This window comes from Triticum dicoccoides, chromosome 7A (genome assembly GCF_002162155.2).
Source record: "Triticum dicoccoides isolate Atlit2015 ecotype Zavitan chromosome 7A, WEW_v2.0, whole genome shotgun sequence".
Lineage (NCBI taxonomy): Eukaryota > Viridiplantae > Streptophyta > Magnoliopsida > Poales > Poaceae > Triticum > Triticum dicoccoides.
In genome coordinates this window covers 729356121-729372164 of record NC_041392.1, presented here as the reverse complement: position 1 = coordinate 729372164, position 16044 = coordinate 729356121, and the positions used below count along the sequence as shown (strand labels likewise).

The 16044-nt window shown below is 46.4% G+C and overlaps 2 protein-coding genes across 2 annotated transcripts in view; one reads left to right on the top strand and one right to left on the bottom strand.

Annotated features, from left to right (window-relative positions):
- The window catches only part of LOC119328506 (serine/threonine-protein kinase ATR-like), an 11637-nt gene extending 2167 nt beyond the window's left edge, over positions 1 to 9470 (top strand). The window contains exons 6-15 of the mRNA XM_037601482.1: positions 331 to 475; positions 569 to 1135; positions 1227 to 1302; positions 1797 to 2145; positions 2379 to 3632; positions 3729 to 7044; positions 7122 to 7691; positions 8019 to 8645; positions 8756 to 8950; positions 9061 to 9470. Of these exons, the coding sequence (XP_037457379.1) occupies positions 331 to 475; positions 569 to 1135; positions 1227 to 1302; positions 1797 to 2145; positions 2379 to 3632; positions 3729 to 7044; positions 7122 to 7691; positions 8019 to 8645; positions 8756 to 8950; positions 9061 to 9228 (7267 nt within the window). The 3' untranslated portion in view covers positions 9229 to 9470. The remainder of the gene's footprint in view (positions 1 to 330; positions 476 to 568; positions 1136 to 1226; positions 1303 to 1796; positions 2146 to 2378; positions 3633 to 3728; positions 7045 to 7121; positions 7692 to 8018; positions 8646 to 8755; positions 8951 to 9060) is intronic.
- A 1883-nt stretch (positions 9471 to 11353) lies between these two features.
- Positions 11354 to 13104, bottom strand: LOC119328505 (transcription factor bHLH93-like). The gene is made up of 4 exons (XM_037601481.1): positions 12529 to 13104; positions 12239 to 12415; positions 11956 to 12123; positions 11354 to 11842 (listed from the first exon to the last, which is right to left on the bottom strand). The coding sequence occupies exons 1-4, from the start codon at positions 13102 to 13104 to the stop codon at positions 11762 to 11764; spliced, it is 1002 nt and encodes a 333-aa protein (XP_037457378.1). The 3' UTR covers positions 11354 to 11761.
- Positions 13105 to 16044: the final 2940 nt, after the last annotated feature.

The following is a 16044-nucleotide window of genomic DNA, read 5'->3' as shown; positions in this document are numbered from 1 at the left end:
TGGATATGTTTCAAACATAGTAGCCTTTCTTTTTTGTAAATTCTTTTAGTCAAACAACAATATAGTGGTGAAACTGGTAATGGTAGTTATTGAATTATTCAGCTATATATTTTCCATAAAATGTTTTTATTATAACGAGGAAGTATTCTACAAAAGAGTTACAGCTGGGGACCTTAAGAAGAGACAACGCAATAAGCAATGTACTGGCTCGCTCTGCCTAATATTAAAAGCCTTAAATACCATGCAATGTAGGTTTTATTTTGTCATGGGTATTATGGGAGTGTGCACAAACACTGTCAAATAGCATAATGCTTCATCTTATTTCTGCAGAGATCCAGATTATGACTTATCAATGGGTGCATGTCTAAATGCTTTGCATTCTTCGTGTCCTGGTTATATTGTTGAATCTACGGCTGCTGATATTGTCAATGTTTTCACAAGGGCAGTACAGACTAGTAGAAGCTCAGAGCTTCAGGTACAGACCAGTAGAAGCTCAGAGCTTCAGGTTAGCAACTTGATTTTCCCAGGTCTTTTGGGTACTTCTCTCTACTAATGCTACCTTTTGCAGGCTGCGATGTGCAATGCGTACATGAGAATAGTCGAAGTCTGCTCCCCACAAGTATGGAAACCAGAGATCCTTCTAAAGTTGCTCTATTTGCCCAAGCCTTATGATAAAGTGACTGAATGCATTCGACTGGTTGTTGACAAATTTGGTCAGAGTTTGGTGTCTGTGGATGCCAGCGATGATCGAGGCAGCTTTCAGGAAAAATCTGAAGTATTTGAACTGCCAAAAGTCGGCCAGAAAAGAGTGGCTCAGAACCAGGAAAATACTTTGTACAAACGTCAAAAGATGTCTGAATCACGATCAACCATTGGTTCATTTATGGCCAAATTATCTCCTGCTGGCATAGGACATGAACTAGCAAAAGATTATGCCTATGATCTTCAATTGTCACTAAATTCACGTATTAAGTTCCTGTCACCTGACAATCATAATGCTTATCCATTGGAGCCTGATATTGCTATACAAGTGCTTAGTCTTCTTTCTCTTTCATTCTGTGTTAACCCAAAGACAAGTCTGTTTATTAGTATTTCTAAGCAAGTTCTCTCCTGGATCCCTTGGATTTGCAAGCAGGTAGGTAGAAATCATGATAAAGCTGCATAAATTTATTTTAGCTTTTCATCGTTTTTGAACTTAACATCCTAACCATTAGTGAATGATGCAGGCAACCGAGAAATGTTTCTTTTCCTTCGACATGTTACTATATTTCAAAGCTCTTCAGACTGTAATGCTTCTCCGATGTAAGGTTTTCCTCCATCTTTTGCATTTTGTACATGCCATGGTTCAACTTACATGAATTATGTTTGGGATCTTAGGTAGCTTTGCTATAAGCCTGTAACAACTGTGCAATTCTTAATATTCCTGTCAAGGTTTTTGTGATCCTGTTTTGTGTTTTACATCCTTGTTTGTGTTTATACAACTTTTTGGGCTTATGGCTTGTTCATCATATAAGGTGGATCATTAAATACAATTTTGGTGAGCTATTTGTGTAATACCTGCTTGTAAACCCCACAATCCATCCTTCCCTGTCAAATCATCTAGAATATAGAAGGCACCTGGACCTATCAGACATGTATAAATATGAATAAGGGATCTGCTGATCCCATTGTCCCGGGATAAACTTACAAGCTCATTACTTCGAGCTTATGCCAGACCAAATATTAACGAGTACATGATGATATGGCTCTCTTTCTCTCATTTTTTACTGTTCACTTTTGTCTAAATGTCTATGTAGCCTTTCATCCTGGAGACTCTAAACAGTTTGAAGATGAAGCTCGGCTGATTTGTTTTCGCAGTGAATATTTAGATTATCCACTATATGTTGACCTCATCAGCTTGCTGAAACGGGTGTGGTCTGATGGTCATGTTTCCACTCAAACATGCTTAGACAAGTTAAAATGCCTTGTGGTACAAGTTATTGCTAAGATTGGCAACAGACTGAATATTGACTGTGACCTTGAACTCCTTGAACTGGCTATCCATAGTGAATCTGTGGAGGTTCAAAATGAGGCTCTTATGTCACTGCCCATTATTGTACTGTATTCTGGTCCTACGATGCTTGGAGTGATGTTCAAGAAACTTGAGTGAGTAAATTTACTTTACCGTGATTTCAGATTATCATTTTACACTTTGCCTTTTGTTGAAACAAAACAGTTAATTTCTCGTTTGGTTATGATTACCAAATATTATTGAAGGCATTCCCTTGGTTGAGGAATATAAATAAATTCAAATTTGCTTAGACCACAATGCACTTAATTTGTTTTATAGTTCTTCTGTAAGATCTGATAACCTTGAGTCGGTTTTTCTTCTTCTTCAGGTTATTTGGTGATTTAGGATCTGACAAAGTGTGGAAATGTGTTGCCTTTTCACTCGGTTTCCTATCTTGTTTAAATGGAACAACTGATGTTACTGACAAAGCGGGGAACAGTTGCAAGCTGTTCATGGACAAGGACTCTAAGCAACCAGTCTCGACATTGGATCTTCTCTTGAAAGGTTTCTGGTGCCCTCACTGTGATAACAGAACTGTCAATACTAAAGAGCAGATTTCTATTGTGGACATGGCAGTACTAGAAACTGAGAATGTTGCCTTGAAACACAATATTTTGAAGGCCCACGTACTTTTTTTCAAGTTCCTATATGCACAGACTTCCAAAGAATGTATCATTTCCATGGTTGAAGTTTTGCCACGAGTACTGAGACATTCTAGCAAAGAGGTTTTACTTGAGATGAAAATTAAGTGGGTAAACTGTATTGATTTTCTGCTACTTAATGGAATGAAAGATGTCAGAGATGCATTTTCTCTTGTAGTATGCTGCTTTTTGGAAACCAGAGTCATGGACATTTTGTTCTCGGATGAACTGGGAATGGAGGGAGGGACTAAAGAACTTAAGTTCATGGACAAACTAAAGCAAGCGTTCGCAGAAGCTGAAGATTCTCATGTTCTACTGACTCTTTTGGAGTCTACTGCTACAATTATGCAAGCCAGTGATACTCAAGGGGAAGTTTTTTTCTGCTCATTTGTATTGCTTATTGCTCAGCTTGATAACCATGATCCCATTGTAAGGAAGACGGCATCAAGATTACTTCACAGATGCTGCACTTACAGTTTCAAAGGAGGAATAGAACTGTTCCTCTCGAATAACTTCCGTGTTAGAGATGATTTATATGACTATCTTTCATCTAGACTATTAAATAATCCTGTAGTGATTAATGAATTTGCTGAGGCTGTTCTTGGGATTAAGACTGAAGAGCTGATTAGGAGAATGGTTCCATCAGTTATACCAAAGCTTATTGTGTCTCACCCAGACAATGACCAAGCTCTTATTACTCTGCATGAACTGGCAAACCATCTAAACACTGACCTAGTACCATTGATTGTTAATTCACTACCTAAAGTGCTTTCGTTCGCTCTATTCTATGAAGATGGGCAGCACTTGCCGTCTGTTCTACAGTTTTATCACACCGAAACTGGAAGTGATAGCAAAGAAATATTTGCAGCTGCTTTGCCAACACTGCTTGATGAGATCATATGTTTTCCCGGGGAATCTGATCACATCGAGACTGATAGAAGGTAGCTTTTCTTTTCATTGTAGACATATTTCTCTAGATACTTCCTTTGTAATTAGGCATAAGTTTGAATGAGTTTTAATGGTGTTTCAATTTTCAGGACAACAAGAATTTCACCAACAATACAGAATATTGCAAGAATTTTGATAGGGAATGACACCCTTCCTGAGTTCTTGAAGAATGATTTTGTCAGACTTCTCAATAGCATTGACAAGAAGATGCTTCATTCTGATGACTTGAAGCTTCAAAAACAAGCTCTCCAGCGTATACGGAAGTTAGTTGAGATGATGGGCCCTTATTTGAGTACACATGCACCGAAGATTATGGTTCTGTTGATATTTGCCACTGATAAGGAAGCTCTTCAAATGGATGGTCTTGATGTGTTACATTTTTTCATAAAGCAATTGGCTGAGGTATCATCGACCAGTATCAAGTATGTTATGTCCCAAGTTGTAGCTGCTTTCATTCCGTCTTTAGAGAAGTGCAGAGAATGCCCTTCTGTGCACCTGAGAAAAATTGTTGAAATCCTAGAAGAACTTGTTGTGAAAAACAGTAAGTTGCTTAAACAACATATACGTGAACTGCCATTGCTGCCCAGCTTACCATCTTTGTCGGAAGTAAACAAAGTAATACAGGAAGCCAGAGGATCTATGACTCTGCAAGATCATCTAAAGGATGCCGTTGATGGTCTTAATCATGAGAGCTTGAATGTAAGGTACATGGTAGCATGTGAGTTAAGTAAATTATTCAAGGCCAAACGGGAGGATGTTACTGCACTTATAATCGGTGAAGATACTTCTGATTTGGATGTAATAAGCGCTTTAATTATGGCTTTACTAAAAGGATGTGCTGAGGAGTCAAGGACAATGGTTGGCCAGAGGCTGAAACTAGTTTGTGCAGATTGTCTTGGTGCACTGGGTGCAGTTGATCCTGCTAAGTTCAAGGTAATTTCGTGTGAGCGCTTTAAGATTGAATGTTCAGACGATGATCTTATATTTGAGTTGATCCACAAGCATCTTGCAAGGGCATTCAGAGCAGCTTCCGACACAACAGTACAAGATTCGGCTGCCTTGGCTATTCAAGAGCTACTAAAATTGGCTGGTTGTCAGTCTTTACCCAAAGAAGATAACGGGGAAGATTCAAGTAGTTGTGAAATGAGCAGAAGGGGTCAGAAGTTGTGGGGACGTTTTTCTAGTTATGTTAAGGAAATAATTGCGCCATGCTTGACATCAAGATTTCATCTTCCTAGTGTGAATGATGCTGCTTTACTTGGCCCAATATACCGCCCAACAATGTCCTTCAGAAGGTGGATATATTATTGGATTAGAAAGTTGACATCCCATGCAACTGGATCGCGCTATGGTATTTTCAGTGCATGCCGAGGAATTGTTCGGCATGACATGCCAACTGCGCTCTATCTCCTACCTTACTTGGTTTTAAATGCTGTTTGCTATGGAACTCTAGAGGCTCGGCAAAGTATCACTGATGAAATATTGTCTGTTCTCGATGCAGCTGCTTCAGAAAGTAGTGGGGCTATTGTTCAAGGTGTTACTGGGGGGCAGAGTGAGGTTTGTGTTCAAGCCATCTTCACTTTACTTGATAATCTTGGGCAATGGGTTGATGATCTCAAGCAGGAAATTGCTCTATCCCAGTCTAATAATGCCATGGCTGGGAGGCAAGCAGGTAAATTGAACGATGAAAGCTGTTCTAATAACGGCCAAGATCAATTGTTGGTGCAGTGTAGCAATGTTGCTGAGCTGTTGGCTGCTATACCTAAAGTTACTCTAGCTAAGACCTCTTTTAGATGTCAAGCTCATGCACGTGCTCTAGCATATTTCGAATCTCATGTCCGAGAGAAGTCCGGGTCCTCTAATCCAGCTGCAGAGTGTAGTGGCACTTTTTCAGATGATGACATCTCTTTTCTGATGGAAATATATGGAGGATTGGATGAGCCTGATGGCCTATTAGGTTTAGCTAATCTGAGGAATTCATCAAGCCTACAAGATCAACTTATCATCAATGAGAAAGCTGGAAACTGGGCTGAAGTGCTAACACTGTGTGAACATGCTTTGCAAATGGAACCTGATTCTGTCCATAGACATTGTGATGTTCTCAACTGTTCGCTAAACATGTGCCACCTTCAAGCCATGATTGCGCATGTGGATGGTTTGGTTGGCAGAATACCTCAGTATAAGAAAACATGGTGCATGCAAGGTGTGCAAGCAGCTTGGAGATTAGGAAGATGGGATCTCATGGATGAGTACCTACCTGAGGCAGACAAAGGTCTTGTCTACAGTAGCACTGAGAACAGTGCTTCGTTTGACATAGGTCTAGCAAAAATATTCAAGGCGATGACGACAAAAGATCAGTTTATGGTTGCTGAAAAGATCGCCCAGTCCAAGCAAGCGTTGCTTGTCCCGTTGGCTGCAGCAGGCATGGACTCGTATATGCGTGCATATCCTTACATTGTCAAGCTCCACATGCTGTGTGAGCTGGAAGACTTCAACTCCCTGCTGGGAGATGAGTCATTTCTCGACAAATCATTCAGTGCAGATGATCCAAGTTTTCTGAAGTTAACAAAAGACTGGGATAACCGTCTTAAATGTACACAATCGTCTCTGTGGGCAAGGGAGCCTTTGCTTGCTTTCCGAAGGATGGTTTATAATCTTAGTCATATGAATTCTCAAGTTGGGAACTGCTGGCTTCAGTACGCTAAGCTCTGCCGTTTGGCTGGGCATTATGAGACAGCCCACCGTGCAATACTGGAAGCAGATGCTTCAGGTGCTCCAAACGTTCACATGGAGAAGGCAAAGCACCTATGGAATATACGGAAATCTGATAGTGCTATAGCCGAACTTCAGCAAACACTTCTAAACATGCCCGCGGAGGTTTTGGGAAATACTGTCCTTTCATCTCTTTCCAGCCTTTCTCTCGCATTGCCAAATGCGCCTATCTCTGCAACACAAGCATCAAAAGAGAATCCAGATGTGTCTAAAACCCTTCTTCTTTATACTAGATGGATCCACAATACAGGGCAAAAACAGAGCGAGGAAATCAAAACTCTCTACAGTAGAGTAACAGAGTTGCGGCCCAAGTGGGAGAAGGGTTTCTTTTGCATGGCAAAGTTTTTGGATGATTTACTTGTTGATGCTAGGAAACGTCAGGAAGATAAGAAATTCACAGGTGGAGTTGGATCTGTTACTCCTGGCTCTGCTGGAAGTGCAAGTGCCCCAGCTAAAGAGAGGCCTTGGTGGGAGTTGGTTCCAACAGTCTTGCTATGTTATGCAAAAGGACTCCACAAAGGACACAAGAATCTTTTTCAAGCACTACCACGGTTACTTACGCTTTGGTTTGAATTTGGAAACATATACATCCGAGAAGGGCCAAGTGCAGAAATGAAAGTCGTTCATGATAGGGTAAATTTTGTTTTACATGTTTTTTTCTTCATTTCTTTCAATCTGTGTAAGAGATCTAATCAGCCCATCTAATGCAGATGTTAGCTGTCGTCCGCGGGTGCTCGAAGGATCTACCAACTTATCAGTGGCTAACTGTGCTGTCTCAGTTGATATCTCGCATCTGTCATCAGAATGGTGAACTTGTCAGAGTTGTAAGATACATTATCCAGGTGGTTTTACAGGCATACCCTCAGCAGGCACTTTGGATGATGGCTGCAGTGTCAAAGTCAACAGTTTCTGCAAGACGAGAGGCTGCTGGACAAATATTAAAATTAGCAAAGAAGGGTGTTGGGAAGAGGAGTGACTATGTTGCGCTGTTTAATCAGTTTCCTTCTCTAATAGAACATCTGATTAAGCTGTGCTTTCACCCAGGGCAGCCCAAGGCGAGGTCAATAAATATCTCGACTGAGTTCAGTTCCTTGAAAAGAATGATGCCCCTAGGAATTATATTACCTGTCCAGCAGGCTCTCACTGTAACTCTGCCATCATACGATTCAAATATGTCAGGTCAATCTACTTTTCACCCTTTTTCAATCTCTGAGCATCCTACTATAGCTGGAATAGCTGATGATGCAGAGATCCTTTCCTCCCTTCAGAAACCAAAGAAGGTATGCACATGCACATATTTAATACTGCCTTACTTGATAATTATGCTTGTTCAACATGTACTGAAGTTTGTGCACGGAAGTAGTCCTAGTATTTTTTTATGGTTGGTGTGCATCATGGTATTGTGGGTGCAACCGTGCAAGTCATAGGTTGGACAAGGTGTGGGAGATTGGGAGCTATCAAGGGTCCGGATCATTTACTCGCACTCATTTAAGTACTATTTTTGGTCATATATGATTAGTTTTCATTGTTAAGTGTCTCAACTAACTTGTATACATCACTAGTACTTCACTCGTTTAAGTTACTATTTTGATCATTTTGAACTTCAGGTTGTGTTCCTTGGAAGCGATGGAGTGGCTCGCCCATTTCTATGTAAACCGAAGGATGACCTTAGGAAGGATGCACGCATGATGGAGTTCAATGCTGTGATCAATCGTCTCCTCTCCAAAGTTCCTGAGAGCCGCAGGAGGAAGCTTTATATCAGAACCTTTGCCGTGGTTCCACTTACAGAAGACTGTGGACTAGTAGAATGGGTGCCCAACACCCGTGGTCTTCGGCATATTCTTCAGGACATATACATAACTTGCGGCAAGTATGATAGGATGAAAACAAACTCACAGATGAAGAGGATATATGATGTATGCCATGCTAGCAAAATACCTGAAGATGAGATGATGAAAACTAAAATCCTTCCATTGTTCCCCCCGGTGTTCCACAAATGGTTCTTGACGACATTCTCTGAACCAGCAGCATGGTTTCGTGCCAGAGTGGCATATGCGCATACCGCTGCAGTTTGGTCAATGGTTGGGCACATTGTTGGGCTTGGTGATAGGCACGGCGAGAACATCCTTATTGATGCGACTACCGGGGACTGTGTTCATGTGGATTTCAGTTGCTTGTTTGACAAGGGTTTGCAGCTTGAGAAGCCCGAGGTGGTGCCGTTCAGGCTTACACAAGTAAGCAGTGAGATCATGTCATGCGGTTTATTTTCAGCAGCTTATCCAACGAATTCAATCCGATTTCTGTTACAAGCACTAACGCTGGCATGCTGAATTTGCACTTGCAGAACATGATCGACGGGTTGGGCATCGCTGGATATGAAGGCGTCTTTCTGAAGGTCTGCGAGATCACTCTGTCGGTCCTCAGGGGCCACAAGGAGGCGCTCATGACCGTCCTGGAGACCTTCATCCACGACCCGCTAGTAGAGTGGACCAAAGCACACAAGTCCAGTGGAGGGGAGGTCCAAAATCCGCAAGCGCAGGTATCATCAATATCCTTTATCTAAAAAAATAGCTATTATCAATATTTGATCGTTGCTAACACAACCATGTCGCTCTCCTGATCTGCCTCTTGTTTCGAATGATGTTCCAGAGAGCCATTGCCAACATCACGGCGAGGCTCCAGGGGGTCGTGGTGGGCGTCAACGCTGCGCCCTCCCTGCCGCTCTCCGTCGAAGGACAGGCGCGGCGGCTGATCGCGGAAGCAGTCTCCCACAAGAACCTCGGCAAGATGTACATCTGGTGGATGCCCTGGTTCTGAGTTCTGACGATCCAACTATATAACAGGTCCCCTCCCCTCCCACGCCGCTAATGTGTGTTTCACTGGATGAGGTAGACATACATACATACATACAGGAAGTAAAATGCAGCTTAGCGGCATTTTTGTGACTAGTCCTTTAGCTGCCTTAGTTCCTGTTACCACTAACCGCTGTTACTGTTAGTGTTAGCTACTGAACATACTCCTTGTGAGACATTTTGTGATCCCCCCACTAATTACGACTATCAAGAAAGTTTCAGTGTCGTCGTGGTATTTAGACTTTAGAGTGGTACTTTCTGTCAAGTCTATGTTGCACTGTAGAATTGGCTCTGGGTATCCTCAGAGTCACAGGAATTCTGTCTTCCCCCTACGTTTTGGAGTATCTCAAAAGGTTCAATCATACACGTAGAGTTTGCCAGAGGATGGGCAGTGGCAGTGGATGAGTGCAGCCATGCCACATGCCCGCCTCCTCTCCGGCGTCAGGATGATTCCAACACGAGGAAGCATGGCGAGAGGGATACCACTGGGCACTTGGCAGCCGTCGTCATGGCATCCACAGCCAGCCCCTCCACAGCCAGCCGCATCTCCAGCGGAGGAATATCATGGGCAAGCAAGCTAGCCGAGAGGCGTTAGCAGCCCCGCCCATCCATCACCCATCATCCATCACCCATCATCATCCACCACCCCGTTGCAAGCAGCTGCACCCCCTTCCAATTTCTGGGATATCTTACTGGCACCATCCTTTTCGCTCTGATGAAAAAAAGGTTGCTGTTGCGTTGTGGTTCTTGGCCCGGAACTGCAAACGTCCGCCAGCAAGAGCACAAACTCCAGAGTTTAGATTTTGACCGACCTGCGCATGAGCCCAGAGAGAAGAGCCAAACGAAGCTTTTTTTATTTAGTTTTTTGAGAAGAGAGAAAACGGGGCCGACCAGTGGATGACTCCCTGCAAAAAGTGCCCCATTTAGGGCATTACAAAATGCGGACCTCCTTCCCTGTAAGGACTGACTAAGTACACTTGCAGCAAGCTGATCAACCATAAGAAATTTCATAGACTGATCAGAGGTTAGTAGGGATTGTGGGAATTGTGGATGATGATTGGAGTAGAAAACTGGGCCTGCAGGCTGGCCGGCCTGCTTTACCGACATGATCTTTGTCTGCAAGGTTGGATGGCTGGCCGGACGGTGGTCTAGACCGTGTAAATTAGGGGTCAATGGTCCTGCTCGAGGCGAGGGTTACTTAACTGATCGGTCCCCGGCCTCATCCGGGCAAGAATGCCAAGAGATACGACAAGGGCCACTGGTCCTCCTCATCCTACTCGCACACACACGCAGAAGAGGAGGGAAATGGAGGCCAACTTTTATTTTTCTATTGTACAATGGCTCAGTCATCCGTCCATGCCTTCATCATCTCCATAATTGTCATCATCCACCATCATCCATCAGTGAAGATGTGAGGAGCAATGCAAAGCAACAGGTGGATGGGGCTGCTGATTATACATGCATGATTCAGTATCCATCAGCTGGTGGATGGAGCTGTTGATTTTTCTATACAATAATACTATCATCTCCATAACTGTCTTTATAGAAAATATATTGGGAGAAAGTTTCTGTTTCCAATGCAGCGTCCATGTCTAATGTCTTCATCATCATCATCACCATCATTAGTGAAGATTTGAGGCGAGGCGCAATGCGAAGCAACAGGTGAATGCTGATCATACACGCATGGTTCAGTATCCATCAGCCGGTGCCCAACATTGTCCAATGTCAAACAAACAGGTGCTGAAATCGTTTTCCCAGTCTTACACACACAGAGAAAAGGGGGGGAAACAAATGGAGAAGCTTTCTTTCTCCATCCACCCAGCATGTCTTCATCATGAACATCATTAGAAAACAAAATTGGGGAGAGACTTTCTTTTCCCATGCCACGTCCCAATCGGCCAGCCATCCATGTCTTCTTCTTCAGCGGCATCATCATCATCATCATCACCGGTGAAGATGCGAGCAAGCAACGGCGGGTGCTGCTGCTGCTGCTGGCTTCATCATACACAGATAGATGCATGATTCATCAGCACAGTATACATCAGCTGGTGCCCAGCATTGCCAATGTCAAACAACAGGAGCATGGCACAAACACAACCCAAGATGCTTTCTCTTTCGCTTTCGCTTTCTTTTGGGGGCGATTTGGTGGTACAGCAACATGGCCAGTAAACACTAAACAACGGCCGGAAAAGCGCACGAACGAGGGGATCATCATCACGGTCACGGCCCTCATCAATCATTTCATGCATCGGAAAGGCGCCCGCCGATCTTTGTTGCTAACAGGAGAGAATTTTGATCACGGCGACATGGTTATGATTTGCGATAAAGGGCCTCCGCCCAGATCTTCCGGCCCCTTCTCGCTACTGCTGGCTGCTGGTACTAGTGCTAACTGCTAATTCTACTGCCTGCTACAGCTACTTCTACTTTATTATCCTTCCTCCTCCTGCTGGTGGTGGTGGTCATGGACTCATGGTGGTGGTGGTGGTGGTGCTTCTTGCTCACAAGCAGCCCCCTCCGTAGCCGGCGTTCTTGAACAGCTCCTGCTTGATGGCGTCCGCGCTGATCATCTCCCTCTGCATCTGCACCAACAAACGAATTAATCAGTTGGAATCGGTGGCTGAACTGATGGTGGTGCTGAAGAAAGAAGAAGAATCCATCCATGTTTGCTGGTGGGCTGAGGAATTGTTGGTACCTCGGAGCAGGAGGCGTGCATGGCGAAGTCGTTGAAGCAGCTGACGACGCACTGCTGGATGTCGAGGCCCAGCGTGTCGAGCGTGCTCACCGTCGACAGCAGCAGCCCCGGCTTGGCCGCGCAGTAGATCTCCACCCGGGTGTCCTCCTCCTTGCGCTCCACCTCGAACTGCAAAGCACCAGCACAACATCTCTCAGTCACCATTTCTTCAAGCCACAGCGGCAGCAATGGCGCTCTGCTTCATTGGCGAGGGCAGTGGGCGGCGGCCTGGAAGATGTCTGACCTTGGGGGTGTTCCTGGCGAGCATCTCGTTGGGGTTGAGCTCCCGGAACACGCTCAGCAGCGGCGCCGCCGCCGGACCGGCATGCGGCTCCTCCATCTCCTCCTGCAGCCGCCGGATCCTCTCCAGCAGCTCCTTCATGTAGTCGATGGTGTCCCCCAGGATCGACGTCCTGTCCATCTGCACCCCCAAAATCAAATCCGCACTCAGTCTAGTTTACCCCCAAGATTTTGACGAGGTCGACTTCAGCCATCTGGTGTGGTGAAATCGGAAAGGAGGGGCTTTTTTTTCACCTTGCTGATCTTGGGCACGACGGAGCGGAGCATGGAGAGGCGGTCGTTGAGGCGCTTGCGGCGGCGCCGCTCCGCCATCAGGTTCTTGGACGGCATGCCCTCCACCCGCTTCTTCCTCGACGCCGGCGCCGGGACGGCCGCCATCTGACCCGACCCGAACGCGCCGCCGTCCACCGCCGCCAGCCCGGGCTCCATCTTGCAGGCGCCGAGGCCGCCCCCCTCCACCAGAGCCGCCGCCGCCGCCGCCTTGGGGTCCATCGCGGCGAGAAACCCCATCTCGCCGTACCCGCCGCCGACGGCATTGGGGAAGGGGCCGCCGCCGTAGACCTCGCTGAGGCAGTCGAACCCCCCAGCCGCGGTCACCCCCGCCTGCTGCTGTGGGTGGTCGAAGGAGGCGGTGAAGGTGGGCAGCACGCTGACGGTGGGCTGGTGCCGCTCCTGGAAGCAGTCCATGGCGGCGGCGCCAGCACAGGCCGGGGAGAAGAAGTCCCCCATGGCATTGCACTCCCACGCGGCCGTGGCGTCCCTCCTCAGCGAGAAGAGCTCCTCCAAGAAGGCCTGCTCGTCCAGCTCCATTGCCCCTCTCCGTCCCCCTCTGGCCTCCCCTTCTGACAGAGATGGAGATGGGAGAGAGAGAGAGTGATGTGTCTCTGTGTGAGAGAGAGGGGATGAGAGGAAGGACGATGATGGTATTGTGTTGGTGGCAACGGTGAGGAGGGGGATTAATATACGGGGGAAGGAAGGAAGGGGGACAATTATTCCCTGGTAATGAATGGTGAGCAGTGGCATTAAGGTAGGTTGGGGGGTTCCATTAGGGAGATCATGCATGCAGCAGCATAGGGATGTGATTGGATTGGAAAGGAATCATGCCTTTCCATCCATCTGGGCTTAACCTAATCTAATCTAATCTAATGCAAGCGGCTCCCAATCAACCCAGGCTTTGGACTCTTGCGGCTTGTGAGCTAGCAGTAGCAGTGTAGTCCTCTTTTTTTTTTTTGAAATGAGTAGCAGTGTAGTCCTGGTGCTAGCAAGGGGCGAGTGAAAAAGATGAGATAACAGTGGCGGGGGAATCTGGGTGTGTGGCCTCTCTGCTTAGTAGTAGTAGAACTCTTTTCTTTTCTCGTGTGTAATGACCTCTCGCTACACTCGTGTGTAGGGAATCGGCAGAAAGGGTGACAAGGGACGGACGGATGGATCGATATGATGCGTCTGTTGGACGTAATAAAGGTCGGGCATCATTGCAGTGGAGAAAAATTGTGGCCAGGTGCTGCGTGTGTGGGGGTTAGGGTTTATATTCCTGAAAGAATGCAAAGTACTGTGCACCATCATTCCATCAACGCATGCAGAAATGTGATGTTGGTGTGAGCAGCCAAGCAGCCATTGCCTAACAGCCATGTCGCCTCTCATCCTAACCCGTGGTTACCCATGGTGGACGGCCGGCCGATGGTGCATCACGCAGACACAGGTGAAGGTGGAGAAATTGGCCTCGGAGATTTTGGTGGACGGCTCTCCTTTTTTAAGGGTGGTGATGGCAGACAGCTGGGTGATGAAGTAACTTGTGAAGGCGATGTGAGCTAGGTAGTGAGGGAGAGTCCTTCCAACCGGGCTGTGTTTGACCCACGGCGACTGAGCGCCGTGCCGTGCCTGAATCGGAAACGGGAGGAGGGAGCAGCGGCAGCGACTGTGTCAGGGTTCCCCTGCTCACCGACGCGCCGGGCCCGCATGCGACGCAACTCTGCGCCGTGGGCCCCTCCGCCGGTGAGCCCCCCACGTGTCCTCCCTCGGCCCATGGCCCCCCTCCATTCTGGTCATCTGTGATTCTGGGTGAAATGGCGCGTGGCCTGCCACCTCGGCTCATGGACCCAAGCTGATTACCTAAGACTAGCAGCTGTAGACTCAAAAAAAAAACTACGACTAGCTGTTCATCAGTCCCTGAATTGAAGTGGGCTTCGATAGCCAACTAATATGCTTATCTTGATGTATTTGCGAGAAACATAGGTCAACATCGCTCCACGCGTATCCATGCAAATAGTAAACTAGAAAGATAACATATTTGATGTCCATACTCCATATATATACATCCTGGTCTTGATTTCCAGTGTGCATGTCGACCAATATATATTGTCACTTTGCCCTTTGCTTCATATATACCCACTGATTTAATTTGCCTGTTTTCCGTTACGGCTGCGGTGATTCATAGAGCCTGCCTAGCTAGACATGTGTGAACAAGGCATATGATTTTCATAGCGGACTCGATCAGAAACGGCCGTCTTCTGCAAGTCACGATCTCCAACCAAGCCAGAGACCCAGGCAGGCGGTCATGGCTGGGGTGCGTGCCACTGGGTGCTTGTGACTTGTGAGAGAGAGTGAGACCCATCGCCCATGGCCAGCTACATGTATGGCCATGGCGATGAGCAGTCCGCATTCTTGTCCGTGTCTTTGCCGTCCTGCTACTCCAGCAGTCCGCCCGCACGGTTCGTGCATGTTGCCGGTTCCTTCGCGCCGCTCCGCTCCAAGTGGCTTCAGAATTCTGCAGTGGTATTATTGTTTTCTTGGTGGGTTGGGAAGTGTGTGCTGCGCCACTCACCCCAAGGAAGTTTTCTGCAGTCCAAGGAAGTTTGCTCACTCACCCCACCTCTGATTTTGTGCGTATCTTTTGTGGTTTCGAGGGAGGAGAAAATATGACGGCGTGTAGACGTACTGTACTTGCCTGTTTATAGTACGACCATACAATACTCTTGTGGTGTTCCAACCAACGGTCTCATGGTATATTTTCTTTAGAACCCATGAGTATGATATTTAACTTGACACGCTACCTTCGCCCCCAAAATACAAGGCGTATAAATCCAACGAGATCAAATATATAGAAGAAAAAATCAGTGACTATGATATTAAATAAATAGATCATGATATTGTTTATCTTAACAATTTTGTATATATACTTGCTGAAACTTAAAAAGTATTCACTTTTTAACTAAATTTATATGCTATCTATTTGGGGATGGAGGTAGTACATGCCATCGTAAGGGCATCTCCAGTTCTGACCATCAAACCATCCGCATCTGTCGCCGCAAACCATCCAACTTTCCATCGGTCCATGGACCTATTTGGACATTTGTTTTTATGTAAACTGGAAGCAAACTGAAGGGGGAGGGGGCCTTTGCGAGCGTCCGGACCGCTGCCACACATGCGTCTGATACACCGTTCCACCCAAAACTCTCTCCCGCGCCGACGGCCTCCGCAGCGCATTCATGCCGCTCGAAGAGTGCCAGTGCCGCATTCATGCTAGCCTAGAGCGTATATGACCTCTCCTGGTGTAGGCATCGAAGCGCCGTGTAGGCCGAGAGCGCCGCCCGTGCCACATCTAGGTCTCCGCGTCTGTTCAATGCTGGAGAGCCGTGAGTGGATGGGACGGATATCTATCGCACTCAAGTTGGCAACCCATTTGTCTGCCTGCCGGCATTAAACATGCATGCCGGCCGAGAGACCCATTCCGTGAGGGCATTGACAACCCCC